This window comes from Pteropus alecto, unplaced genomic scaffold, assembly GCF_000325575.1.
Source record: "Pteropus alecto unplaced genomic scaffold, ASM32557v1 scaffold166, whole genome shotgun sequence".
Lineage (NCBI taxonomy): Eukaryota > Metazoa > Chordata > Mammalia > Chiroptera > Pteropodidae > Pteropus > Pteropus alecto.
This window is the reverse complement of record NW_006439757.1, coordinates 3,672,218-3,700,163: the sequence shown is the minus strand read 5'-3', so window position 1 is coordinate 3,700,163 and position 27,946 is coordinate 3,672,218. Positions and strand designations below refer to the sequence as shown.

The window sequence follows — 27,946 nt, the reverse complement described above, 5'->3', positions numbered from 1 at the left end:
AAGCATTCCAGGTGATAATTATCAACCCAGGAGTTGCAAACTGTAATGTCAGATTAAATATTAGTCTAAGTGTGCTAAGGTACCTATGAAGAATTTCCAAAATTATTTTTTTATTTTGGAAGCTGAAAATAAAGAATATAGAGACCTGAATCTTATTACACAAAATAAAATGGCGGCAATTTGACAATAAAGGATGAAATTTATGTTTTTATATGATATTCATATTTAAAGTGTTAGAAATTTAAAGTTATAAAGACACCTGCTGCTTTCAAAGAGTGTGCAAATATTCTAAGCCTCATTAAATTAATTTTAAATAATTTTTATAGTCTAAAAGATGTCGAAATGACATTTTCATTGGTCTGTTTATTAAACATAATCCCAGTCATTTGCTTTAGGGACATATATATAATACAAGATTTCGTTGGATGCTATTAAAATTTAAGAGACAAGATAAAATAAGCACACATATATTTTCTATTTACAGAGCAGAACTGATGATAAAACACTTAGATATTAAATATTTACATAAGTTCTCTCTGTGAGTGTATGCATGCACACACATAAACGTTCATGCATGATTCCATTTTTCTCCTCATATTCTATTTCTGCTTAAGTTAGGACATTCGTTCTGATATGTCTACCTCAAGAAATATTATCATTATGGTCTCTCCAAATGTGCAACATGTAAAGCAACAGTGCCAGTAATATTTTGAGAATGTCTTTCATTTAAAAGTTTATAATACACATATCTAGACTGGAAAGATTCTTTTTATGAGAAGTTTGCCTGAGCCAAGCTTGAACTCCCAGCAAGTTGAGGCCTACAGATCCCATCATTCTTTTATAAGAAAACATTGATAAGATTCTATTTTAGTAGATTCCATTATGTGATTTTGTGTGTTTTATTACCGCTAGGTAATAATTTTATACAAGTACATATGTAAAATCACTTTCACATAAAATATTTGCTGCAGAGAATTTAGATTCCCTGTTGGCCAAGCCTTGGCATGCCTATATCTGAGGTTTGGATCAGATAAGCATCTCTTTAGCCTCTCCATGCAAGTGCTTGTCAAACTCAGCACAACTTTTTTAGAGTTCAGGCCATTGGGTTTTTTTCTTTCATTTTTGAGAGAACTGGTAATTTTAAATTAATCCGAAGTAGACAATATGTAGCTAACACAGCTGTACAGACAATGAAGCCATCTGTGATAGTTATTTTCTAAATACAAATACAGACTTTCTGTAGATGACAGACCTCTGATATTAAAAATTATATGCATAAAGATATATGTATATATTTAAATCAGCTATAAAAACAATATTTAAGCCTAATAAAATATACTGTAGTATATTTATAGATTCCTAAATGTATATGCATTTTAAATAATTATTATAATCTGGTTTCATGACCTATTTTTATCACAGGGGAAAGGGGAAAAATAAGGATGAAGTATTCTTTAAATTTCACAAATGTCCAATGTACATTATTTCAGCTGATTTTATCTAATATTAAATGATAAATGGGACATTGTTGTGGAATCTAAATATATTTGAATGTCAAATCTACATAAGAACTAAGGAGCATTCACTAAACTCTGAAATTAATTCATTTACAATTGTTTATATAGATAAAGAATTTTGATCTGTATTCCTTCATGGTTGCCAAGACGGAATTTTGACTGGAGCCAAGAACTTAGAAGTTGAAAGAATGGGACTAAAAATGAAAAACAAACAAATAAACCCCCAAATCACACAACTACTTATGCAAGTAATAACTGTTATATTTATTGCATACCTTATTTGATAAAATAAAAATAAGAAAAAGAGAATATAGGGCCAAAGTGGAGAATTTAGTGTTGTTATCATTGACTTTATTAATTTGTTTTTAATTTATTGGTTAATCTATTAAATATTTTGCATTGAAATGGCTTCCTAATATTATATGGTATCCAAATATGTCTATATTTGGATATTAACAATTTGAATTCCATAATGTGTTTTAAATTCAATATTAAAATTTTCACTTTTAATTTTTGTAAATAATTAACAATTCAGTACTTAAATATTTAGATTAAAACATTTGTAAGATACTTATGTAGACACATGAAAGTATAAAAAAGTTAAAATTTCTCATTACTATTACTTTTGTATCTTCAAAGAAGGAAATATGAACAAGCATTAGCTAGTAGTTATTTTACTTCTTCAAATCCAGGTACTCCCTTAACTAGTTAAAATTAGCCTTATTATTGAGTATTTAAGGTAATACATGTTGGAAAGAGACACAGTCGGAAGCTCACATCTGTGTCATATTTTTCTCTGCTTTGGTAAAGTGTAACTGCCTCTCAGGTTAAGTTCTGGTGGTCTGTTAGCAGTAGGACACTCCAGGACAAAGGAACATTCTGCCTTAGCAGCCCATGATGACCTTGGAAACCACAGAAAGCCTTTTGCACAAGCCTAGACTAGTGCCTATGTATGGGGTCTGTTTCTTGTCTCCTTTATCTTGGAATCAGCCCTGGGTTTGGTCTTTCTCACACTAGCTGAGAAAGAAGGAAGTCAAGTAAGATGGTAGGAACTGTCCTTTCAAAATGAACAGAAAAGGCTCAAGCTATCCATGATCTTTGCCTTCTCATAGATTTTCTTCTGTTCTTGTTTGACTTTTCTTCCTGAGAGCAATCTCCAGGCAGATGTGACCTTAAAGAAGGAAAGGGGTCCTTAAGGGATCCAGGATAGAATTCATGGCTTTCTTTATTTTGCTTTAGCAGGGTGGATTAATTCTAAATGGCCAATCAAGATGAAGGTCCTTAACTCCCCTTCCCTCCCCCATAAAGATAGAAATGTGAGTGGTATTTGCCAAAGGAGACCCTTATTGTGGACGTGCTTGGATTCAGCTTTGAGCTTCTTAGCCAAAATTGAGAAGTAGCACAGAATCCCTAAAGGGACCCCCTCAGATATGATAATATTGTTAATTAAATTTTCAATTAATTAAAATAACAGTTTAGAAAATAATAGTATTGGTTGGTAGCTACATGAATTTTCTTTAAGATACTGGGAGGGAGAAAAAGAAGTCCCAGATTATCAAAGATGTCCTTTATCAAGAAGAAAGTTAAGAAAACACATCAAAACATCATATAAAATATTACATATTTGCATATTTTAAGCCTTTAGTATTACAAAGTTCTTACTTGTAATCCTATATTATGAAGAATTAACTGATGTTATAATCTCATATTTAAAGAAGAGTTAAGCAGAGGAAATAGGACGAAATCCTAGTAACCAAGATCCTTAGCTATGTGAAAGTGACTAAAGTTTGTATAGGCTTCCTCTATATTTTTCTCTTAACACAGCATGTATAAACCCTGCCTCCAGGGTTATGTGTATTTCTCTATGATTCAATTTTATTATCTATAAAATGAGAGATTAAATCATACTTATTTTAAAGATATTTTGGGACGAGTAGACCGATTAAGTAATCTGAAATTTACATCAGGATTTTTTCCCTAATTGTGTAGTTTAAAATAGTGTGAGGAAATGATTAGGAATAGATTTTCTTTCATTAAATTTGTAAACGACATGTGTAAACTTTTTATGTGCTTATTCAGGTCATTGATTTTTCAGCACAACAAAGTATTTGTGTTTGATTCTGTTTCTGTTCCAACTTTTATATTTTCTCCTTCAGGAGCATCTATCATTCTTAAATTGACCCTCCTTCCTTTGTGTTTCCTATCTATTTACTTCCCCTGCATCTCAAGGTTAGTGGTTCCTCAGCATTTTATTGATACTGTAAGACAGTTTTTAAATTATTTCTTCAAGTTTCTGTGCTAAATCTCTCTGTCTAGTATTTGCTTAAGCCACAGTCTCATCAGTCTTACAGTTAGTTCTCTCTTGAGAACTACTACTGCAAATGATGATATATGCATATATAAAATAAACACCAAATTTGTCATATAGTTTTAACTCAACTGGATGATTACATATAATCATATGTATGCCTGGGCCTTCAGTGTTTTCACCAGAAATGACTTGTGAGAGTTTCAGATAATTTAGTAAGTAGCAAAAGATTTTTGGAGCACTGGGACTCTAGTATTTTTTGAATTACTTTGCATAGAGGACAGTCTTTTGCTAACAGCTGATATTTTTCATTTTTTAAACTAAGGAAGACCTATCCATTTTATGCTTTCAGCAAATGTTTATTAAGAGCATGAGTCCGAAGGATGTGCTGGGCCTTTGGAATAAAACAATGTCTACATCAGCCTTGGTTCCATCTTTATGACTTTATAACCTTTATCCCATCTTTGAAATTGCATTGCATATGTTTGCAGTTTTTACCAAATTATATTCTCCTGTGCTGTTATTGACTAATTATTTTTCCTTCTACCGAGGATCGTTTTTCTTAAACAAATAGATTTTTAAATAATTTGTAGTAACTATTCATGAAAACAATTAATTTATATATATTTAGTATTTAAAATGAACTATGAACTGTAAAAATAAAGAATGTCTTTTTTCCTCTAAAATCATATTAAGAAACATTAGTGGTAAAAATACCATATATTCAGAAACAGTGGTCCAGAACAACTATTCTGAACTGGATAACTAGAAAGGAGGCTCACTGTATAATCACTTTTAGAGCCGGTAATGAGGGGACAAGTGCAAAGGTCAAACTGTTCTTCCACATTCTCACCCTACTGAGCTGCTAATATTGATGGGTAAAAAGTAGTTGAAAAAAACTAGTCTTGGAAGGGGAATGTTTTGTGTACTTTGTAAATCTCATTATGCATTTAGTATTTTAAATGTATTATGTATATACATATATATGTATGTACATACATTTTCTGTGTAATATTTTATAAAAGATTGAATATAATGAATTTTTAATGCATTAAAATGTATATATGTATTAAATGTTTATTGTGTACGGAGCACTTCTTATCAAAGATCAAACCATTTGAAATTCTATATTCAGTAACATTAATATGGAATGTTACAAAGAAGACATAATGTTTTGTGCCCTTAAATAATTTTCGGTCTAGTTCAAGAGATATAACTTAAACATACCCTTCAATTTAAAATAGTGAAGGCCTATCAGCTTAAATTGCAAAATGTGTGAGTCTGACAGATGTCTCCCAGGCATTCAGATGAGATGAGATCATTGTGTGCAATAGGTCCAGGGTCTTTGTGCAAGATGTTAGACTCTAGCTGGTCCTTTGAAGCCTTGAGTCAACAGGGTACTCCAATTGGACTGCATCAAAGCGACACCACCAATGTTTGCTAATGTATGTGTTAGAAAAAACAAATCCTTAATCAGTTTTTTAGATTTGAAGATCTAGTCATGTTTGCATTTTTTTTCAGGCCGTAGACTCATTGCTCTGGTTACCCAGAAATCCATACCTGTACCATACTGTTACACTTGAGTTTAGTGATGTGTGTGTATACATATACATTTATGTGTGTTAATGTATATATGTACATAAATTTCAGTATATTATCATATTGTCACATATAAAATAAGCACAGTAAATGATAGTAGCTGTGAGTTATGTTAAAGTGGTCCAGTTATAATTAGAGGGGGCAAAACTATTATTTTTAATCTATGGTGGTAAATTGAAGTTTTAGAGATCTTAAGTGTGGTTTTTCTTAAGAGGTTTATTTTTATAATCTTAGGTTAGTTTCTTGTTGTTTGTTATTTAATTTATTAGCCTTTTCCTTTAAAATGTGACACTGAATTTTTGAAAACCAAAAAATGTGTAGATTTATTAGAAAAATGATTTGAGAAATAGCCTTCAGTTATATAATGGACAGTAGTACAACATTATGAATAAAATCAATACATTGTACGTGACACATTTATCTTTCTGTGATAAACACATGATCAGGTTTCTAATATTTATTCATAATAACATTTAAATGTAACAGGCTAGCCTATAACTTTTATAAATTATCCACAGTATCCATTAAATTTGAAATAATATTTTAAAAATAGTTATTTTTAAAAGTAAAGTTGTTATTTAAACTCATGTCTGAAGTACTTAAGAAGTATATTCTAAACAGTATATTCTCCTTAATAAATTACTTTCCTGGAGTCTATCTGAACTCATTTACATTTAAATTTAATATTTTAAGCACATTTTACATTTATTCCATATACAAAAACATAAATTTGTACATATTGAGCAAGTTGATTGAAAGCTTTAAAATAGCTGAGAATAGTAACAGCCGAGGGCTCTTATTTATGGCCCATTAGAGAGTAAATTTCTTTATTCATTTTAATATTTTGATTATACCTGCATCATTTCTTATCTCCAAATTTATAAACCAACATCTTGGAATGATACAGTAACTTTTTGGTTAGACTCACTAGGTCCTTGTGATTGCTTGTTTGTTTTCTTGATTTCCAGTCTTTGCCAGAAAAATGTTTTAAAATCTAATCCTTTTAAATCATGTTCATCCATAAATTGCCTAGATTTGCTCTAGTTCCTGTCATTTGTCTCTTTTTTTAGTGCTAATACTTGCAAGGAGTTTCCTGCACACTTGCCATCGTAAGCTGATTAAAATCCCTATGTTGGCATCTACTTAAGAGAAGTTCCAGCTGCTACTACAAACTGAGCAATCAATAGGAAGGAATACCAAGGGTTGTGGCCTTTTCCTTCCCACATTGGTATTCTTTGCACCATACACTATGTATAAAAAAGCTCTTGCTTGTGAATCATCATTCTATTTACCTATAGGATTTTCTCTTCACATTTACTTATAGTATTTTGAGTCACTCAGTATTCAATGCTTTATCTTTTTGCCTTTATCTTTTCCTTTGTACAGTTTTTTTAATGAAAATTTCCAACAGTTTTTTTACAAAGCATAGCTTTTTTGGTCATATAACGATAGCAAGACACATTATACAAATAAATTGCATTAAAATTGGGTTAAACTTTGGAATACTGCGTGAACATGTATCGGTAAGAAAGTCATTTAGTTACCCTTAGGAAATGGCTCTATATTAAAAGGCTCTATATTAATTCTTCATTTTCATGGTGTTTACATATCAACTGCATAGGGATTGAACAATCTTTTGAAGCATTCATTCCACATTTCTTTTTTTTAATAAGTTTGAGTTAATAAACCTCATGAAAACAACTTTGTAATATTGATTGATTTGTAGATGAAGAGTAGAAAAGCCATTTAAATACAACAGGAATAACTTCTTCAGGAAGATATGGAGAAGAGTTAATTTCACAGAGACAGCATACTCGAAACTATCTTAGAAGATAAGAATATGACGTGCTCGTCTTTTCTTTCAAGACTTAAAAACATTTCTTTAAGTTCACCTCAGCTTTGAGGTTTTATAAAACTGTGAAATATTGTTTGTCTAGAAACACTTCAAACTTTAGTTCTAATAAAATTCTTTTGGTGAGATAAATGGATAGGACTTGGGAGGAAAGGGAAAGTGGAATCCTATTAAGGTAAAATAGGAAAAAAATAGACTTGTTAAAGTGTAATTCATGTATAGAAAAAAAGTAAAGGGAAGAAGAAATAGGCAGAAACATGAAATGAGGAAGTAAGTGAATCATTTTTGCTTAGTAAACTCTCTTAATTTATTATTGGCTCTGGCCATGATCCAGTTCTGGTTATTCTTCAAGCATAACAAGTATACAATATATAAAGCAGTTAAGACAAAAGGTATGACTATTACATAATTATATTTAAAGCATATTATTAGATAAATATCAATTTATTAATTAAACAAATATATGTTGTGCATCTCATATGGGCAATGTACCATTGTAGCTGTGGTGAATGCAGCAATAAACACTACAGAAAGGATCTGTGCTTTCAAGGAACTTACCTCTGGAAAAGAGAGAAGGGCAATAAACTAAACAAATTTATGTTATACAAGATGATTTCAGAGAGTCAAGTACAATAGGGGGGTTTGGGGCACCAACCCCCCCATGCACGATCAAACATCCGGATATAACTTTTGACTCCCTCATATCTTAACTTCTGTCATCCCAAGGGATTGGTTCTAGGACCCACCTCCTTGGAAACCCAAATCCATGGGTGCTCAAGTCTCTTGTATAAAATGGCATAGAACAAAGCGTACAATCAGCCTTCCACATCTGCAGATTTTTCCACCCAGAGTTATTTGAATCTGCAGGTGCAAAACCTGGGGATATGGAGAGCCAACAGTATATTTATTGGAATAATAAATATACTCATGTAAGTACACTTGTATACTTCAAACCCATGTCAGCTGTACTAAGGAAAAATGTTAAATGATTTGATAAAGAACCCATGGTAAATATAATGAAAAACTACCCTAATCGTAACAACTACAAAATTGATACCTTTTAATTCATCTAAAAGAAAGACATACAAGATCTTTGCAAAGATAATTAAAACATTGAAAAAGTAGCTGGAAAACTGTTAAAGACTATAAATGTGACTTAAAGTAAGGTATTGTCAAAAAATATTTTTTTTGGTTATGGGGACAGAAACTAAGATTTAGAAAAGGTTAACATTTGATATTTTTGAAGAATATAGCGGTGTTTTGTTTTGTTTTCACTATGCATCTGTTTTTATTTCTTATCTTTGATTTTGGCTTTGGGATGCTATCACAAATCTGATATTGGCTTTTCCCAGTTGACAGGACCCAATGGGATTGATATTGCTCATTGATTGTTATGGGCAATTTTATGCTAGATCCTTTTATTTTCAGTGGGTATCTTTGGTTTTGTTCAAATACTTAAAAAGAAAAAATACATAAAATATAAATAACTGGACAGAGAAATATCATGTTTACTGGTGGGATAATTTAATGTTATAGTTATATAATATATCCTCAAATAATTTTATAAATAACATAATCTCAATGGAATTTTTATAGAATTTCATGGAACTTGGTAAGCTAATCTGAAAACTGATATAGAAAATAAAGGGCCAGGCATTAAAGTTTATTATGAGTAGCCAAGGTATTTAAGCTTATTATAAAGACATAGCAATGAAATGGTGTTTTATATAAAAATAGGCATATAGTACAATGAAAAAGAACAAAAAGACCAGAAACAATTCCCATATATATAGCAATTTGATATACGACAGAGAATGGAGAAAGTCTAAACTATGTAATAAATGATGTTTAGAATATTGGCCATCCATATGAGACAATAGATAAAATTAAACATGACTCATACATAAACACGTTTTAAACATTCAGGCATGAAATATAAAAGAATATCCTTTTGACATTATAAGATATAGCTTCTTAAGTAAGACACTGAAGACTCACAATTCGACTATTAAAATTGAACTTGTGTGTGTGTGTGTGTGTGTGCGTGACCAAAAACATACTAAAGTTTTAGAAATAAGATATGTGAGAATTAGCCTTCTTCTCAATTTTGTTCACTGAAAAATTTACTTGTCATCAAAAAAAACAGACATGAATAGGCATATTTGATGAAATTTGTAGTTAATATACTGCTTGAGTATGTAGCAGTGAGCCTGGGCTCCAGCACAGTAGCCTAACTCCACGTTCCAAGTCCTTAACTCAGTAGGTGGTGGATGAGTATTTGTTGGCTGAGTTCTGAAATCTAATTCTACTTAGAATATGTTCCATACATGATTTACTAAAAATTTCAGCTTAATATGCATACTAAAATATTTTATCTTTCACTGAAAGATGAACTTTGAGGATAAAGAAATATTTTTTAAAAATTATAGTTTAACTCCTTTATAGAACTTTTATTACATTGGACTTTTTATACATTACTGTTATACTGGACTTCTTAAATAAAAAAGTAATGAGATCACAGCTATTGACTGTCTTCTCCATTCCACTTATACTCTTCAATAACAAGTAGAGAAGTGATGATGATTCCAGAGCATTCTATGAACTTGAATCCAAAGATGCTAAAAATGTACTCATTGTACTGTTTTACTATAAATGTTCTATACTATACTCACTAAAGGACTAAAGGAGAGAACCTACTCACTGTACAATTAAAAAAATGTTTTAATTAATATTATTGAATAAAAAATTTAATTACCTAAATAGAAGTTAAATATATACAGTACTGTTATAGTTTTAAACATTTATTATTTCCTTTATGAAATACAAAGTCTGGTGAAAGATTTTGATTATATTGTTATAACCGTTCTTTAAGAACTAAGATATAATAACATATGTAACCCTTGTGTTACTTCTTTTTTATCTAACCGAAAGGGCTTTCTTTTTTTTCTTTTTTTTTTTGGCTGTGAAAAAAAAAAAATAGAGGAAAAAATTTAAAGTTGTCTTAATTATCTTCTAAAAATAAATCACTATCAATCCAGTCACAAAAGAACTAGGATCAAATTAGATGTATTTCATGCTGTCTGACCCACCTACATGGTTCAGGAGAACCACTGCCTGTTTACAAATACATGAACTGCTGCTACTTCTCACCCTGAGGGTACCATTTACAGGTGCCACAGAAGGAAGCAGCTTAGTTATCAATCTATGTGTGCAGTCTGGTGCGGATCATGTGCATTATTACTTTTTTTGTTTTCTCTGTTCATAATGTCTTAATCTAATTAGAAGTTTTCTCTTTAGTAGAGTGGCGATGATTAAGTCTTCCTCAAAGTATCGCTGTTAAGATAGTTCATGTGAGTGTCTAATAGTTACTAGCCCATTACTGGTGCTCAAAAGTTGGTAACTGCTTTTGTCATTCGTACTTCAAAACTATTATGTGAAATAAATACTTCTTGTGAAAATATGAGAGTGCAATTGTGCTGTATTCTTTTATATGTACATTTCTTGATAACAAATCTTTAAAATTCCTCCAGAGAAGATATTATTTTTTTCAGCAAATGTAAAGAATTCTTAGATTGTTCTAAATTATACATTTTAGATACATTTTTCCAGAAAATATTTAAACACTTTCACTCGGTTGTATTGGAAATATGTGAAATATTATCATTGTCTTATGCAAAAAATCATTCTATGCCTTCTATATATAATATACTATATCTACTATTATATATATTTGGCGATATATATCTATTATGTATATGTAATTCAAGTATGTATTTTTTCAACTCAAAAACTCAAGTTATCTTTTCGGAATGCCCTTCTTTTTTAACCCTTGATTGCTAAATTGGTTACTCTTTTATATTGATGCTATTTTACCAAAATGGCACTGTAGACCATGGAGTGAAGAACTAATTGTTTTGCTTTATTAATGAACAAGTTATTTTTGGAGAAAATGTTCTTAACCTTGACTTCATAGATATAAGGGTTTGTAGATAGTTTCTAGGGGCTGGATGAATACTCTGAAGTTGTATGCTATTGTGTGAAAATTATGAGAGTATCTATTTAGATATATAATTTTCTTGTTTGAGCATCTATACCTTTCATCAGATCCTCAAACCTTTCTCAAGCCGTTGGTTTAAGAGGATCAAAAAACAGCTCTTGCTTTTAAATTCTTAGTCCAGTAGTTTAACATACTTGAGGAATTCTGAAACCTAGTTTTATAATTGGAGCAATTATAAAGTATCAGAGAATTATAGACGTTATTTAGCAAGTCATGTCAAGGTTTTCTTTCTTTTTTTTTTTTTTTGTCTCAGAAACTTTCTACATTATGTTCTTCAGTCCAAATTATCCTACTGACATTTTACCATAATGGTGCTACTATGTTATTCCTCTATCCATAATACTTACAATCAGTTCTAAACATTTCCTTTATACCTGTCATCTAGAAAAATTAAAGCATAAGGCTAACTAGAATACGTTTGCAAACTCCACACAGATGGTGGCGTTGACCAGGAATCGATTTTTTTTTTCAATTGGTTATAACAACATGACATTGAACAAATGACTTTATTTGAGAACCTGCTCTACTTTACTTTTGATTTCTCAAAGATTGTGGTGAAGTAATTTCAAGCATGAATTTAATATAACTAAATTCCATAGAAAGATATTAATGACGTGGCAATAGGTTGCTGGTATCTTTGCATATAATATGAGGGATTTGGATTAATTATTCTTAAACCAGTGATATTCAGAAAGCAACAGGCCAGGAATGAACCCATGTCATCTTTTTTATCTACTAAGCAAAAAGCAAACTATACTTTTTACAGTAGTAAAAAGCAAACTATGAAAACAAAGCAAAACAAAGCCTAGACAGAACACGTGATCTTTTAGACTTTGTTAATTAAATTACATAGATATTTTAAAAACTAAATAATCAAGTAAGTAGATGAATATATATGAAACTTGCATTCATTGTAAAGGATAAGTAGTTTTTACTTTTAATACAGTTTTATTTTTCCACACCTGTTAACCCTAATTATTGAGTATATTTGAAATGATCTTTCTTCTTTAAATTAATATGGAATTTGTCATTTTTTAAGGAGTACCAAATTTTGGAAGAATGTTTATAACTAGAAGTAGAATTAATGTCAACCCTATTGTTTCAAGCAGTGAAATGGAGCCAGAATCCAGTAAATAAGTCGGAATCAGTAAAAATGTCTGCTGCTTTAGTGGTAGTATTAGAAACAGCTCACAAATAGCTCATTAAAAAGCAGTTAAACAGAGAAAGTTTTTCGGGTTTTTTGTTTTGTTTTGTTTTTGTAGTACTTATAAAACCGACAAACCGGCTGTTGTTTTAACCTATCTTGAAATAAAGTACTTTAAATTTAATAGATGTTACTAAATTTTTAAAAACAAAGAAAAAGTTCTACTCAGTGGACTAAGTTGAATAAGGATTCAAACAGGAAAATATACACTTAAGAATTAATCACACAGATGCCCAGGTTGAAAGATTTCCTGGAGTCATGTGATGTAGTAGAGAGAATAGACTTAGAAGATCTAGATCGAAGGTTAATTTTGTCATTTGTCATTAGGTTAACCATATGTTCAAACTGTCTGGGGACCATCATGGTTTATGTCTGTTGCCCTGATACAGTAATACCACTTTCATTCTTAAATGTATATTGATTGGGACAAGAAATTAATGGTCCACTTAGTTACTGTGACAGTCGACTCACAATAATAAAGTTTGCATGGTACGTCAGTTTTTGAGATTGTCGTGATAGCCGGAAAAAAACATCTATAAGAAAGTATTTTGTAATCTGAAAATCATTACAAGAACTGTAATGAAGTATTTAAATATTAGCGTATTCACTTGGGCAGAGTGTTTAAGGCGACTGAATGAAAGAGAGTAGTTTATTTTAATCAGTCATTCTTGAACAAATCATTATTACTTTTGTTTGAATAGTTGTATATGCCCTTTTTCCCTAAAGTATGCTCTGTTGAAATCAAGTCATCGACCATGACTATAAGGAATATTGAAACTTGGACTTTATTTGTGATAAGGATAAGAAATACATTCCATTTAATTAAAAATTTTAAATGGGTTTCCTAAACTGAGAAGAATGGAACCAATTAATTTGTAATTCATTAACATTCAATTTAGTTTTGAATATTCTTAACATTTGCTTCTTTATCATTTTCAAGAGGTACATGTCCTATTATCTTTGGAAAATGATTATAATTTTATTATTTTTATAAGCCATTATTAGTAATCACAAATTTTAATGCTTATCCCTATGAATTTGATCAATTTCTCAAAGCAAAAAAAAATTCATACAGCACTATTCCTGGGCCATGTTTTATTTCAGATGAATTATTTAATCACTGTACAGTGGCTGCCCCTTAACCTTTTGAATATTTTCCTAGGAAGATTTGTATTAATTTGAAATAAAATAAAACAAAAGCAGTTTTTACTGATAGCAAATGAGTTTCTAACAACTTCAAGGCCCCTTTATCTGTAGGAAGAAGAAACGAATTCTCCCTGGTTAGGGAAGCCATTAACTAAATGCCAGGAAGACTACAAAAACTTGGCTAGAGAGTGTGAGTTCACCATATGGAATTTTTAAAAATCTTGTTTTTGGAACAAGATGTTTGGGGATAATTATACTTCACAGGGTGGTTAAAAACATTAAATAGATAATGTATATGAAAGCATCTGGCCAGTAACCTGCAATTTTGAGTAGGTTCTTAATAGATATTTGTTGAGATCTGGGAAGAATGAAGAGTCAAGGGAATATATCCTACAAAATAATGCTCTTTCTTTTATTTTTTTCTATGCCAGCCAAGACCCTCTCCCTTAAAGATTGATATCAATGACCATGAATAAAAGTTTATTTGACTCAGATAATCATTTTTACAAGCTTTATGTGTCTTTTTGATCATTCAAAAAATTTTTACTTCCAAAATCTGAAATTGAAGATTCTGAACCACCTAGATTAGGATTTGAGGTCACCAAAAGACTCAATTTTACTATCTCCATCTACTGGCAGGGAGGAACTATACCCAAGCATCTGGACTGGCATAGAAAAGAGGAGAAAGAACATTTAAAAGGTAAGCAAAACATATATTTTTATTTACTCTGAATATTTAAACTTTTCTTATCATACACTCTAATGTACTCTCACATAATTAAGGTTGATGTAATGAACCATATTAAGGAAGAGAAATTTGTTTAGGAGGTACGATATTCTTATCTGATTCTTCAACATGAATAAGTATAGACTCAAATGCCTTGCTTTCATAATGGGAGTCTTTTCTATTCTTGTATTTCTAAATTTCCATCTAGTTATTCCAGTACTCCAGCGCTGTTTTCATTATCCCTAATAATCTTCAGACTGCAGTGTGCTTACTGAAATATCTCTATTCTCATTTCTTTATTCTCTGATATGTTAATGATAATTTCCCCTGGCATGTTATTTTGACCGTTATGACACAGAGATAGTAGAAGTATGTTTCTCAAAGTATAATTGATTATTCTGGTGTTTCTTAGCCTTTTTGTCCATCTTTCACTTATAAGTATTTTCTTTTGGCATAAAAAATTGAATAAAAGTTTCTTGTTGATTAATGTGTAATGTCTTAATGCATATTTATTTTAGTTAATTAATTAATTAATTAAGTTAGTATTTTGCCTTCCTATCAGAAATCTTTTGTTTTGGTTGACTTTTAACAAGAATGCACAATGGCAAGCAAATTTTGAAATATGATAACTGCTATAAAATAAATATTTTGATGGTTTGTGTGGTTTTAGAAAAATAGATCTCTAAATATAAATCAGGTAGTTTAAATGGTTAGCATAGTTGTTCTTAAGGCTTATGTTATGCATATCTTGCCTTAAAAAGCCCTTCCTCTACTTGAGAATAAGACTAGTAACCATTTCTCAAGATAGTTGGTAGTTACATTTGCTGCAATTAAGTTTAATTTATAAACCTAATTTGTAGTTTTTTTCTGGTTATTTCCTGCTCCTCCTCACCCATTGGGCATTTATTTCCATATCTTTCTTCCATTTGGGAGGGGGGGCAATATTCTATTTCTTTCAGAAGAGAAATGGATGAATTTGTAGGGAACATGGGTGGAGAGTTTTCAACATCAAAACGGGATTTCATGAACAAGAATTTTCAGGAAATGTTCTGTTCAAACAGGTCTGTTCACTTGCTGGGAGGTCGCAAATGCAGCTGGGGGATTACACTCAGATAAACAGTGCAAATACCATAAAGAAGAATTCTTGAATCTTCTTGTGACTTCTGACAGTGTCCAATCTGATAGACATATCCTCAAAGTCTTCACTGAGATCAGAAGATGGGGCGATAGGTATTTTTGAATAATTTTGAAGGAACTAGTGACAATGAGGTGTCAGAGAATAATCTCTTCTCACAAATGAAACTTCTGGGGACTTTGTAAAGTCCAATTCAGTCCCTATTTTAAATAAAATTACATTATCTTCTTGAATCTGTCCCATCTGTCTCTTTTTAGACCTCTTGCCTCTGGATCTTTGGTTTGATTTTGAAACTATTGTCTGAATGCTAGCTGTTGCTGAATAATTCTGCTAATGGACATATTAAGACAATTCTAAAATAAAGTATACTTAACATCTTCATGTTTATGCTACTCACTCTTTTATAATAGACCATCGAGATGATAAAATAATGTAAGCTGAGAAAAAATAGCTTGGCATAATTAGGTTGTTTCATGATCATTATTAAAAATATTTTTGCTTTGAGAAATAAAATTTAAGCAACCTATTTTCTTACCAAAATTGTGTTTTATTAGTACTTTATGGCTTTCATTTCTCTTAAAATCCTCACATTTATATTTTACTTATATTTTAACACTACTTTAAAATTGACAAGTGTTGTTGAGGCCAGCGTGTGGGGTGGGAAGGTGATGTTTTCCAACAGGGCAGAATGGTTAGAACATTCATGAGCATATTTAATATTTAATCAAGCCTATGTGGGGCAGCCATGTCCTAGTATAATTGCTCTTTACTTATTCCTGATATCGTTATGAAATTAGTACTGAAACCAAAACTGTTGCTACAAATAAAACATAAATCTCGGATATTGTTTATGGACATGCAAATAGTTTATCACTTATTTACAGCAGTTAAAACTTTTAAAATGTAAAATAAGAGGACATGATTTGTATAGAAGTGATCAAATTTATTATTTTTCCTATCTTTTGATGTTATTCATAAGAAAGTCATAGACTCATTAAGTATAAATTGCATGGATTCACCTTAGAACATAAAATGCTAAGTACAAGTAGGAAACAGTAAAGTCTCATTTTTCAGCAGTTATGATTGCTAAACATGTTAAAAATGAAATAAACATATTCTTAGTTTATTGTTTCTTAAGAATTATTATTTTGCCTAATTCAGAGCTTACCTTAAAATAAGAATTTAAAATATTTTAAATATTTATTAAAAGCAAAAATTAATGGTCTATTTGTACTTTTCTCTGAAAGAGTAAGTTTGTATCAATTACCTTTTCATTATTATTTTCTTCAATGAATTTTAAACGTCTTCCAATCAAAATGTTAGTACTGTATCTGGATATTGTGTGATCACAAAGAAATAGGTAACTACTTTCCATTCTTGAAACTGATGGTAAATTCCAACGTGAATGTTGTAAGTTAACTGTCCATTGCAGATAGAAAATTGATATATGTTAAGTCTCTAAAACAGATGAGGTTCTTTACTGGACATATTTTCTCTTAAACAAGCTTATTTGTTTGCTTAAAGGTTATTTAATATGAATTTGTGCTTAATCACGTTAGCCAGTTTTGTCATCATATTTCATAAAAATTTTGCTACTTAAAAAATTTCAGAGCTCCTAAAACTTTATGTAAACTTTCTACATTGAATAATAGTTTTAATTCAACAAGATTAAATATTGAACAGATGGAATCGATAGCGAATCTTTAAAATGAATGTTTCTTTTGTAATGTGAATTACTCAAAATTTATCTCCATTCTACATTCTCATTTTGGCCTCTGTGGTATCTAAAGTAATGCATGACTTAACACAGAATAAAAAATAATAGCATTGCCTAAGCATGTTTCACTATAGTGGTGTACGTAATTGCGTATGTATACAATTGTATTCATTACTAATTGGTGTGTGATAAAGGCTTTAAGAAGATTCTGTGTTTATATACTTGGCTATTTACCCTGTGGCATAATAGGTAAGAAGATTATTGCCAGTTTGACGTCCATAATGGAGACTTCATTTTAAAATATTATATCTCATTGTATCAAACCAAAAAAGTTATTTTTACCATTATTTTAAGACTAAAATACCATACTGTCAAATCTTTACTATTTCTATATCTCATGCCTCAATACCAAAATAATTTTATAATTCTTATTTGCTGTATCCTTTTTGATGCCAATTCACATATTTTAGAGTATGAAAAGGGAACAGTAATAATAGTCACATCAGAATAACAGTCTAAACAAGGCCACCCCAGGCAAACCCAAACATGTTCTCTATATAATAATTTGGTGTTATATGTAAAAAAATCTTAATTTTAATTGGCTTAAATAGTAAAAATGATTTCTTTAGTTATGTACCTGAGAAGCCCTAAGATGGGGGGGAATTTATTATGTAGTTTGAGCTGGGATCTAGCTCCTTTTTTTCTATATTGCTATGCATCTGCCTACTTCTGTGCATTGACTTTTTCATCAGACTGTATTCTATTATGATAGCTTAATAGCTGTCGTAGTTTTGGATTATACTTCTGCACCCAAAATGGTCCTATCTCCAACTATTGGAGGGAGGGGGGAAGCCACTGGATTCATTCTGATTTGCTCATTAGAAACATTTATGCAGTGAGGGAAATGGACTTATGTGGATTTTCCAGACATACTTCTGGGTAGGGTTGATCCTAGCTTGCTTTATTCAATGGCTGCTTCACAATGGTGATAGGGGATGTTGGGAAGATGCTCACTGTATTAACTTTCTTTCATCGCATATGGAAGATTTGTTGTGAACTTCTGGAACACAAGTTTCCTTTCCTACCATTGCTCATAGATAGGAGGCTAATGGCTGAATTCTTATACTTCTCATTAGATACCAAAAAAAAAAAAAAATTTTTAAAGATAAGGAAATGGCAACATTTCTACAAAGTTGCCCTTTTTCATCCCTCTTTAATCAACCTGTAGAGGGGAATCAGAAACTTAAAATCACTGCCTAAAAAGCACTGCTTTTTGCTTAACCTATTTGATCTCTGTGAAACTGGAATCATTATACATATGACCAATTTTGTATTACCTTACTTAGCAATCACATAGTCACTGACATCAGAAAACCTTGATATCTGATAACTTTTCTCTCTCGTTGTATTTGAATTAAAATATAATGGCCTAAGTTTCTTTTTCATGTACATACTGATTTATAATTTTTGAGATGGTTAATTTATACAATTATCATTTCACTGAACTTTAAAATAGCCTGCGATTACCTCTAGTTCATAAAAAATAAATTGGTATCAAGTGTCTTGCCTAAAATAACAAATTTTATCATCAATAGATTTATATTTCGGAGTCAAAATAAAATGATGACTATAACTGAGACATTCTCAGAATGTGGTAAAATTATAGAAAAATGTTTTATTTTTTAAAAATAAGCAAGCGTTTTATGAAAATAACATCTCAAAAATGAGTACTCTAAGACCTATCACCTTCAGCTGAAAAATATATGTAGGTTTTAATAGATGAATTATGAGTAAGATATCGAATACAAATTGAGGGACTTTATTGGTGAGGAGCATAAATTGTAAAACCTTTTGATCTTTACATGTACAATCTCTGGAAGCTTAGGAATTAACGATGAAATTTTGAATAATAGATAAAATTGTATTCTGCCATGTTCTGAGATAGCAAGTCTTTTTATGATATTAATATATATGAGGTAGTGCCATGTGCTGGACACAAAGCTAGATACTGGTATGGACTTCAATAAAAATAATTTTGCCTTCTAAGAACCCACAGTATGGTAGAAAAGTAAGAAAGGTCAACCCATACATTATGACTGAAACATGCAGTCCTAAAGTAATGTACACAGGAATCAAGTATGGCTTTCTAAAAGAGATAACTTCTGAAGTGGGTTTTGATAGTCTAATATTACTTTCCTGGTATACCTAGTCCAGTACTGATACTAAATAGCAGTCCTAGAAGGTGTCTCATTAAGAGGCCAAGGCTTTGTTTTGTTTCTGATCCAAAGCACCTGGAGAAGTGCATGAAACATAATAGGTTCTCAATATGGTTTTTGACCATTTCATTCCCTTGAGGAATAAAATGATTATCTTCTCGGATAAATTCAAGAACCTCAAGTGAGCATGTCTTAAATATATTGTTATATGATTTACTTAATATAACAATCCCTTATTTTATTTTTCTGTAGTGAACATTTATCCTTGTAATTTGTAAACATTTTGAGGTAAACAACACTAACTTGATTATCTTTGCCTTATTTTGCTGTTGTTTTAAAGGTATAGGAAATGGTAGATTTGAGCTGGTGATAAAACAGAAATGAGTCTGAGTTTTCTGTATGGTATATTATACTTTTGTATTAATAGTCAAAATTTTAAAAATTAAACTTGAAAATGTGGTATTTCTATATTGTTCAGAATTTATGAGAGATATTTGTTTGCTGTGTGGAGCTCAAATACATCTTCTCTCTATAGAAATTAATATTAGGATGAGATTACTCTGGATTTTCTAGGCAAAAATGTGCCAGTCATGGAGTAGGTAAAACTAGCCATATAGAAACATGATAGATAGATAATAGATAGATAAATGATAGATAGATAGATGGATGATAAGTAGGTAGGTAGGTAGGTAGGTAGATGATAGATAGATAGATAGATAGATAGATAGATAGATAGATAGATAGATAGATAGATAGATATAAGAGATAGATATATTTTTTCACTTTTAAGTATATGCGTTTTATCCATGAGGTTTTGACATATATATATCTCATTTGATTTTTAACTAGTATTGTTAAAAGTGAACTACGTTAACTGAGAGTTAATGAGGTAGAAGCAGAAATAGCTTTTATAAAGAAACTAGCATGATTAGGATAAAGAAGTATTATCACATGGGAAAAAAACAGCGAGAAGAGCAAAACACAGATAATACACACCAATGAATATGTGTATTTATCAAGTAAGGATTGGAAAATAGATGCAACAGCAATTACAGAAATACTTTTTTTATACACAATTCAAAATTAACATATATTTAAAGGTAAACAACAAATCTCAGAAGACATCTGTGAAGTCTACTAGCTTACAGTAACATGTCACACAGTCTTGCCTGTGTGAAACAAGAACTAGTATTTTTCAGAACTCTAAAACTAAAGCAAGGAGATTCATTTCTTTTTACCTAATTCTTAATCTTACGGTTCTTCTTTCATACTATAGTCAACTTAAACATTGGTATTGGTAAGGAAATGGATGATTTATCTTTCTTTAGGAGTTATATGTTATCCAGAAACCTTTTTTTTTAATGTTACCCTTATTAATAACATAGCATTTTCAATTATCATAATTTTTATTGCATTTTATGATCTTATTCCTACCCTCTTTTATCTGTAATAAATATAGCTTCAAAGGGAATAATGGTATATAATTCATGGTAAACATAAGAAATTATTTTGATTTTAATGCTAAATTTATTGAATACATACAAATATACAATGATTCTGTATAATTGAATTGTATGTGTACATACATAGTGAACAATTTATAGTATTTACACTATTAATCTCTCTTCTTTTATTTTCTATTTTTGTTTTATTTTAGTTTTCAATACTTCTTAAGGGAATTGTGCAAGATAATGTGAAATAATGTATATTTAAATAAATTATAAAAATTGTGTTTATATACATTTTCACTTTTCATGTAAACTCATCTACAATGAACAAGATTTATTCTTGTTTAGAATACATTGAAAGAAGCATGTTGTAAATATTTTAGTGATTTGACTACAAACATTTGTTTTATTTCATTGGTACTTTCTGTGTATGTAGTAGTCATTGGATATAGGAAAAGCAGATGTTCAATAAAATAGTCAAAAAAATATATACTTGTCTTATACCTGAAATACCAGTTAAAGTTATATATTTGGAAAGATGAGTTTTTTTAAAGAACAGAGCTATCAATGCAGTGTTGTAATTTGATAGAACTTAATGTTTGTTGTTTTTTTTTTCTTTTTGATTATAGGCCTAGTTGTTTGAGATTTACATAAAACTTTGACAGTCATGCAAACCACATGCATGTGGTGGCAAACCTCATTGCATTTTGAGATTAATTTTCGAGAGCACCAGTCTGACTTAGGAAATTTACATTTTACCACAAATAAGGCCTAGATTTTCAGTCTATTAATTATATTTAGTTTAATTACAGTTTAATGGAATTATAAATTATAAAGAAAAAAAGAAGTAAACAATTTAAATACATACCTTTTGTTCATGAACTTTTTTGACTGAAGATATAAAAATGGAATTCAGATCTTTTAGTAGCCATGTAGTTTTCTAGACTGTATATGAGAGTACCTTTTTTTATTTGAAAAGAGTACCTCGGATGATATAAGGCATGTGTTTTGATACAGAATGGGGCACATGTTACATTTTATTAATCTGATTAGAAAAATTAATTAATAAATAATATTAATTATTAAAGGAGTACTTTTGACATAAACTAGTTCCATAAACACCTCCTGAAATACTTAGATTATTGGAAGAAAATTTAGAGAGTGGGGAAATATCTCATTTTTATAAGAAATCTTTGAAAACAATTTAATTTTAATAGTAAGTTATCATTTGAGAGTATAGAGGAGAATTCATCTTTCTTGATAGATCTTTTTGTCTTCTTAGAAGATATACTGGTGCTAAATTATGTGCGTAGAAGAATCATTGATCATTTCATGTATGTTAACATAGCCAATACCAGTATCAAATATTAGCATCCAGTATGAGGGAAGATGTTTCTGTGTAGGTTGCTTACTGCTGAGGATAAGTTTAGGCACCGGGAAGAATGGTAGCATGAAATTATTTATTTAATTTAAAAATCTTATAGTACTTAAAGCCTATTTTACTAATATATTATTCCTCATAATGTGAACTGTGTATATTCTCAGAACATTATGCATCCTTACCTTGTCTTCCTAATTATAAGTTAGACAATATAAAATAATACTTAGTTTACTGATTATTGAAACAGCCAAGTTTAAGAGAATGAAAAATTTGTTTAAAGAATCATAAATACAAATTGTTAAAATTATTTTGAGTATTTTACTAATAAAACAGGTTATTTTTTTAACCTTAATAATATTTTAATTAATACCTGACCCTTGACATCGCCTTTTAAATTCAAGAAGTTTCTTAAAGAAATATTCTTAGATTGTATTTTATCAAGGTGAAATGATGTGTTTTGACTAACATAAATCCTAAATGAAAAGTTGCTACAATTACTGTAATTGCTGCTGAAGAATGAAGGCAAAAACAATACTTGCAATCCAAACAGCTTTGTGAAGAGTAGAAGACATATTTGTTTTCTAATATTATGTAAGACATTACCACAAACTTAGCAGTTTAAAACATACTTTATTGACTCTCAGCTCTATAGGTCAGAAGTCAGGGCACTGTGTGACTGGTTCTGGCTGAGTTTTTGCAAGACTAAAATCAAGGTGTCAGCCAGACTCGATTCCTTTCTGGAGAATGTCCAGAAGAGGCTGCTTCCACACCTGTTCATGTTCCTTGAGGTTTTAGGACTGAGGTACCTATTTCCTTGGAATTTGTTAGTCTTAGACTGCCTTCAGCTTCTGGCACATTGCGCCCTCCATTTTCAAATACAGCAACAAAGAATTTCTCTCTTGTTGAATCTCTCTCACACTTTGATTTTCTGAGTTTAAGAAGCACTCGGCTTCTTTTAAGGGCTAACCTTATTAGGTTAGGCCTAGGCAGATAATCTACTTTTTAATGAACTAATTACTAAACCTAATCATAATTAGAGGACTTTAATTATTATTTGTATTTTTAAAACTAGAGTTATATCAAGTGTCTTTTTCTAATATGACTCATATTTGATAAGGTCTTGGTGATTAAGGTCTTAACTCAAATTTATTGTGATTTTAGGAATCCAAAAGAGTTGGTTGATTGACATTTCAGTAATTTAAAAAGATGAATTGGTTGTGTTCTTTCAAGTGTAAATATACACAGGTTTTTTTATTCAATAGTGTTAAAATAATGTTATTTTTTCTGTATAAATTCTGAAAAAAAATTAGTACTTGGATTATATTGTGTAAAGCATACCTAACACTTGTTTGAGGTACAATGTGAATGAATTAAAAAAAAAACACATTTATTTTGAAAGCTATACATTTTGAAATGTCTGTTCTAAATGTATGTCTATGCCTATGTTTTTGTTTTAGGGGTACAAGATCCCCAGCATGAGAGAATTATTACTGTATCTACTAATGGAAGTATTCACAGCCCAAAGTTTCCTCATACTTATCCAAGAAATATGGTCTTGGTGTGGAGATTAGTAGCGGCAGAGGAAAATGTATGGATACAACTTACGTTTGATGAAAGATTTGGGCTTGAAGACCCAGAAGATGACATATGCAAGTAAGTTATCATGCCTGAAATTACAACAGAGTGTAACAACTGTTATAGTCTTTCAAGTTGCTTCATTTTGATGATGTGATTTTAAATAGCATCATTCGTTCTATGTTTTTCTGGTGATCCAAGAAATTTATAGCTTTATAATTTAAGCCATGTTTCATTTAAAATCTTCATTTAAAATTAGAAGACACATACATGTACATATACAGTCAGTTTCTATCTACTTCTGAAAATAATTTGAGGTAATTTATGGTAACAAATATATATAGAGTAAAACAAATTAAATTAAGTAATAGAGAATAAAAAAACCAAGTAAAGGAATGCAGTTGTGCCAGAAAAACCTAAGTTACCATTAGTGCTAAAAATTATACATTTGAGCCTCCTGGTAGCCACATCAATAAGCTATTAAAAGAAAAAGTGGTATCTACAGGTACATATTATTCATAGTCTCCAGTATTCATAAGTGCACATATAGATACATATACACACATAAGACTAAGAAGTTTGAATATTTCATTGCAATGAAAAAAATACAGTTCTGAAAGCAGAATTAGAAATTTAGGCTAACATTATGGTTTGCCAGGTAGAAATATATCATAATTTTCCTGGAAGCATTCATGAACCAAAGTCAGCTGGAGTATTTCACCCATGCAAAAGACCACCTACTGTATGTCATATAAATATTACTCTTTAAATCCTATGTGAATACACTTTTCAAGGTTGGGTGGTCTTATTGAAGATTTTTCACTTCAATGGCATTTGTATATCATAAAAATATTTTACTTGAGCTTCTTTGTGGAGTTCTTTATTTTTTCTTTGATATACAAGTTGAAGGAGAATTTTCATTCTACGGTATATTACAGATAAATATTTCAGTACAGATGAAATAAACTTTGTACTGGCTGTCATCACAGTTTGGATCTTTAACATTTATATGGTTATATATTTTTTTCACATTTCTTCTTTCTGCAACTATGCATTTCTTGTTATTTTTTCCCTTACATCTTTAATCTTAGACCTTGAGAATAGAAGCTATCCTAGCTATCTGTAGAGATACAGAGAAGTAAAGTTGCTACCCTATGTCTCATTTGTATTTTATACCTAAACAAATGCTAAAATCTATTTTTCCTAATACCCATATAGGTAGTTTTCTACCGTGCTATATACTGTACTTCTTGTCTTCTTTCCATATGTAGGATTTCATGATCTTGTCAAAAATTGTGAAAAGTTTATGATTTATCCTACTTGCACTATAACAAGTAGGCCTACCATAATTTTATGGATGTTAATGGAAGACAGAAGCAAAAGACTATATTACCTCAATAGCAGCAGCCAGAGTATTAGCACTTTCTTGTGACTCTTCCCTTAGTTCCAATGCCCACAGATCAATGCTAAGAGGGCCACAGGACACCTACATACCTAGTGAGTTATGTTATAGGAGAATAGTATCATACGTGTGTGTATGTGCATAGTTATGTGTGTATATATGTAATATATGTTCATATTAAATGATGAATGATTGTTAAATGATAAAAATTAAACTATCATCCAGCATGCCTCACCTAGTTTGTGACTCAACTTTACTCAATTTGAGACTCAGTTTAAGAAAAGTGACTCTTGCAATAGTTCTGAAATCCCTTCCTTTTTTTGTCCCTGATTACACCCTCTACTTGTCCCTGCAAATTTAATCATTGCCTTAAGTTTTTTTCACTCTATCTTCTGATTTCTCTATAATTTTACCACATGCACATATTTCCCTGTGTACAGTCTTGTAAAAAGTAAATTATTTTTTTGCCTATTTTGAAATATATATCAATGGGATAATACTATGTATTTACTCTTATGATTTAATATGCATTTCAAAACAAGCAAAACTAAACAATATGATGTTTTTAAAGTTGGCTCATGTTGATGCAGATAGCTTAGATCATTTGTTTTCCCTGAGGTATAGTATTCCATTATATAAATAGTCAACCTTTTTTGTCTGTCCTACTTTGATGAATGTTTGGCTTATTTCCAGTTCTCTTTATCCAAAAATGCAAGAAAACTTTTTTTTAAGTCTATATCTGAGAACGACTTTGCTGTCTCAAGATATTTATATTTTCAACTTCACTAGGTAGAATTAAATTGATTTTAAAAGTGAACAATTTACGCTTCTACCAACACTATACAAATATTTTATTTTCATTAGCCTTTTGATTTGTCATTTTTTAAATGTTTGGTAGTATGGTAAGTATAAAATTGTACCTCAGTATTAATTTTCATTTGTTTTTCTCTAATTATTAATGAGGTTGATATTTTTATATTATTATTGCCTATTCTTATTTCCTTTTTTGTGAAATGCCTGCTCATGTCTTTTGCCCAGTTTTTATTGGACTGTTTGACTATTTAAATTTTACTTTTCATATTTAAGTCCTTGGTCCAGCTATAGTTTATTTTTATCTATGATGCGATGTTTTCTTAGTAAGTATCTAATAGAGTCCCCACATCCTTTATTAAATCATCATTCTTTCCACAGTTATGTGCAAAGCCAGCTAACTTGCAGATCAGATTTCTGTGCATGATCTAGTCTGCTTCTGGGCTCTCTCTTCTGTTCCTTTGGTCAGTTGTGTCAATCTGTGTAGCAAAATGACATTGTCTTTATTACTGAAGCATTAGAGAAGGTCTATAATATGGAAGTCTTCATTTTCTCCTTTTGTAGCATCCTCACTATTTTACTTTTTAATATATTTTTTAGAAATAAGTTGTCAAGTTCCTTGAAAACTCCTGTTGTGATTTTTATTATAATAGCATTGAATGTATAGATCATTTTAAAGAGAATTGACATCCTTATACTAATGACTTTTCTTGTCTTTGAGAACTTTATGTTTCTCCGTTTATTGGGAGGGATCTTCTTTATTGTCTATACAGTTTTAAAATCTTCTTTATAAAAATGTTATACATCATTATTTAGATTTATTTTTATATTCTATAGACTGTTCCTAAAATCCTGTTTTAAAAATTATATTCCTAATTGTATATTGCTGGTAAATAGCAATGCAATCAATTTTTAGTATTGATCTTATATCTGGCAGACGGGCTATGCTATTTTAGTTATTTTAATACTAGTCCTGGAAATTATTTTGGTTTAAGCAAAAAAAATCATGTTTGTGAAAAAAACCTTTTTTCTTCTGTTTAGTTCTTTAACTCTTTTTCATCTCTTATTAAGCTGTTGATTGTACTAGTAGGTCTCTCTGTCCTCTTGCTGATTTTAGAATTTCCTTTTTTAAAGAAAATTAACTTTAAAATATGGAGTAACTTTGGAGTTAAAGGATTTTCCAAAGATAGTACAGAGAAGTTCCATATGCCCTTAACCCAGGTTCCTCTAATGTTAGCATCTTATAGGACCATAGCACATGTACATAACCAAGAAATTAACATTTATACAATACTATTAACTAAACTACAGACTTTATCCAGATGTCAGCAGCTTTTTCACTTTTTGTCCTTTTTCTGTTTCAGGATACTTTTCAGGATAAGCATATTGCACTAACTCATATCTCCTTAGTCTCTTCCAGTCTATGACAGTTTCTTTCCTTGGATTTCATGCCCTTGACAGTTTTGAAAAAGCTAAGGAGATATTGGTCAGATATTTTGTAGACTTTCCCTCAGTGTAGGCTTTTTAGATGTTTTCTCATGATTACATTGAAGTTATGAGTTTGAGGAAAAGATTCCAAATAGTGATATGCCCTTCTACTCGTAACATATCAGAAGGTACATGCTATCAACCTCAATTATCATCGATGTTGTTAACCTCGATCACTTAGGGTGAGTTTCTCCTCTAATGTAGTAATACATTTTGCTCCATGTGCTATTATTTGGAGGCATGTAACTCAGCCCAGCCCACATACAAGTAGATAATGATTAACTTCCATCTTCTAGAGGAGGAAACATATATATACATTATTTGGAATTCTTTAGTAAAGAAAATTTGTGGCCTTTTCTTTTCT

General features: G+C 30.4%; 1 protein-coding gene across 2 annotated transcripts in view; it reads left to right on the top strand.

The window, feature by feature from the left end:
• PDGFC (platelet derived growth factor C) overlaps positions 1 to 27,946 on the top strand; it is a 163,295-nt gene that overhangs the window by 62,199 nt on the left and 73,150 nt on the right. Inside the window, exons 2-3 of one of the 2 annotated variants that reach the window (XM_015593315.2) lie at positions 14,323 to 14,383; positions 23,765 to 23,960. In XM_015593315.2, coding sequence (XP_015448801.1) covers positions 23,857 to 23,960 — 104 coding nt within the window. In that variant the 5' untranslated portion in view covers positions 14,323 to 14,383; positions 23,765 to 23,856. The remainder of the gene's footprint in view (positions 1 to 14,322; positions 14,384 to 23,764; positions 23,961 to 27,946) is intronic. The other variant, XM_006916991.3, reaches the window with a different exon arrangement.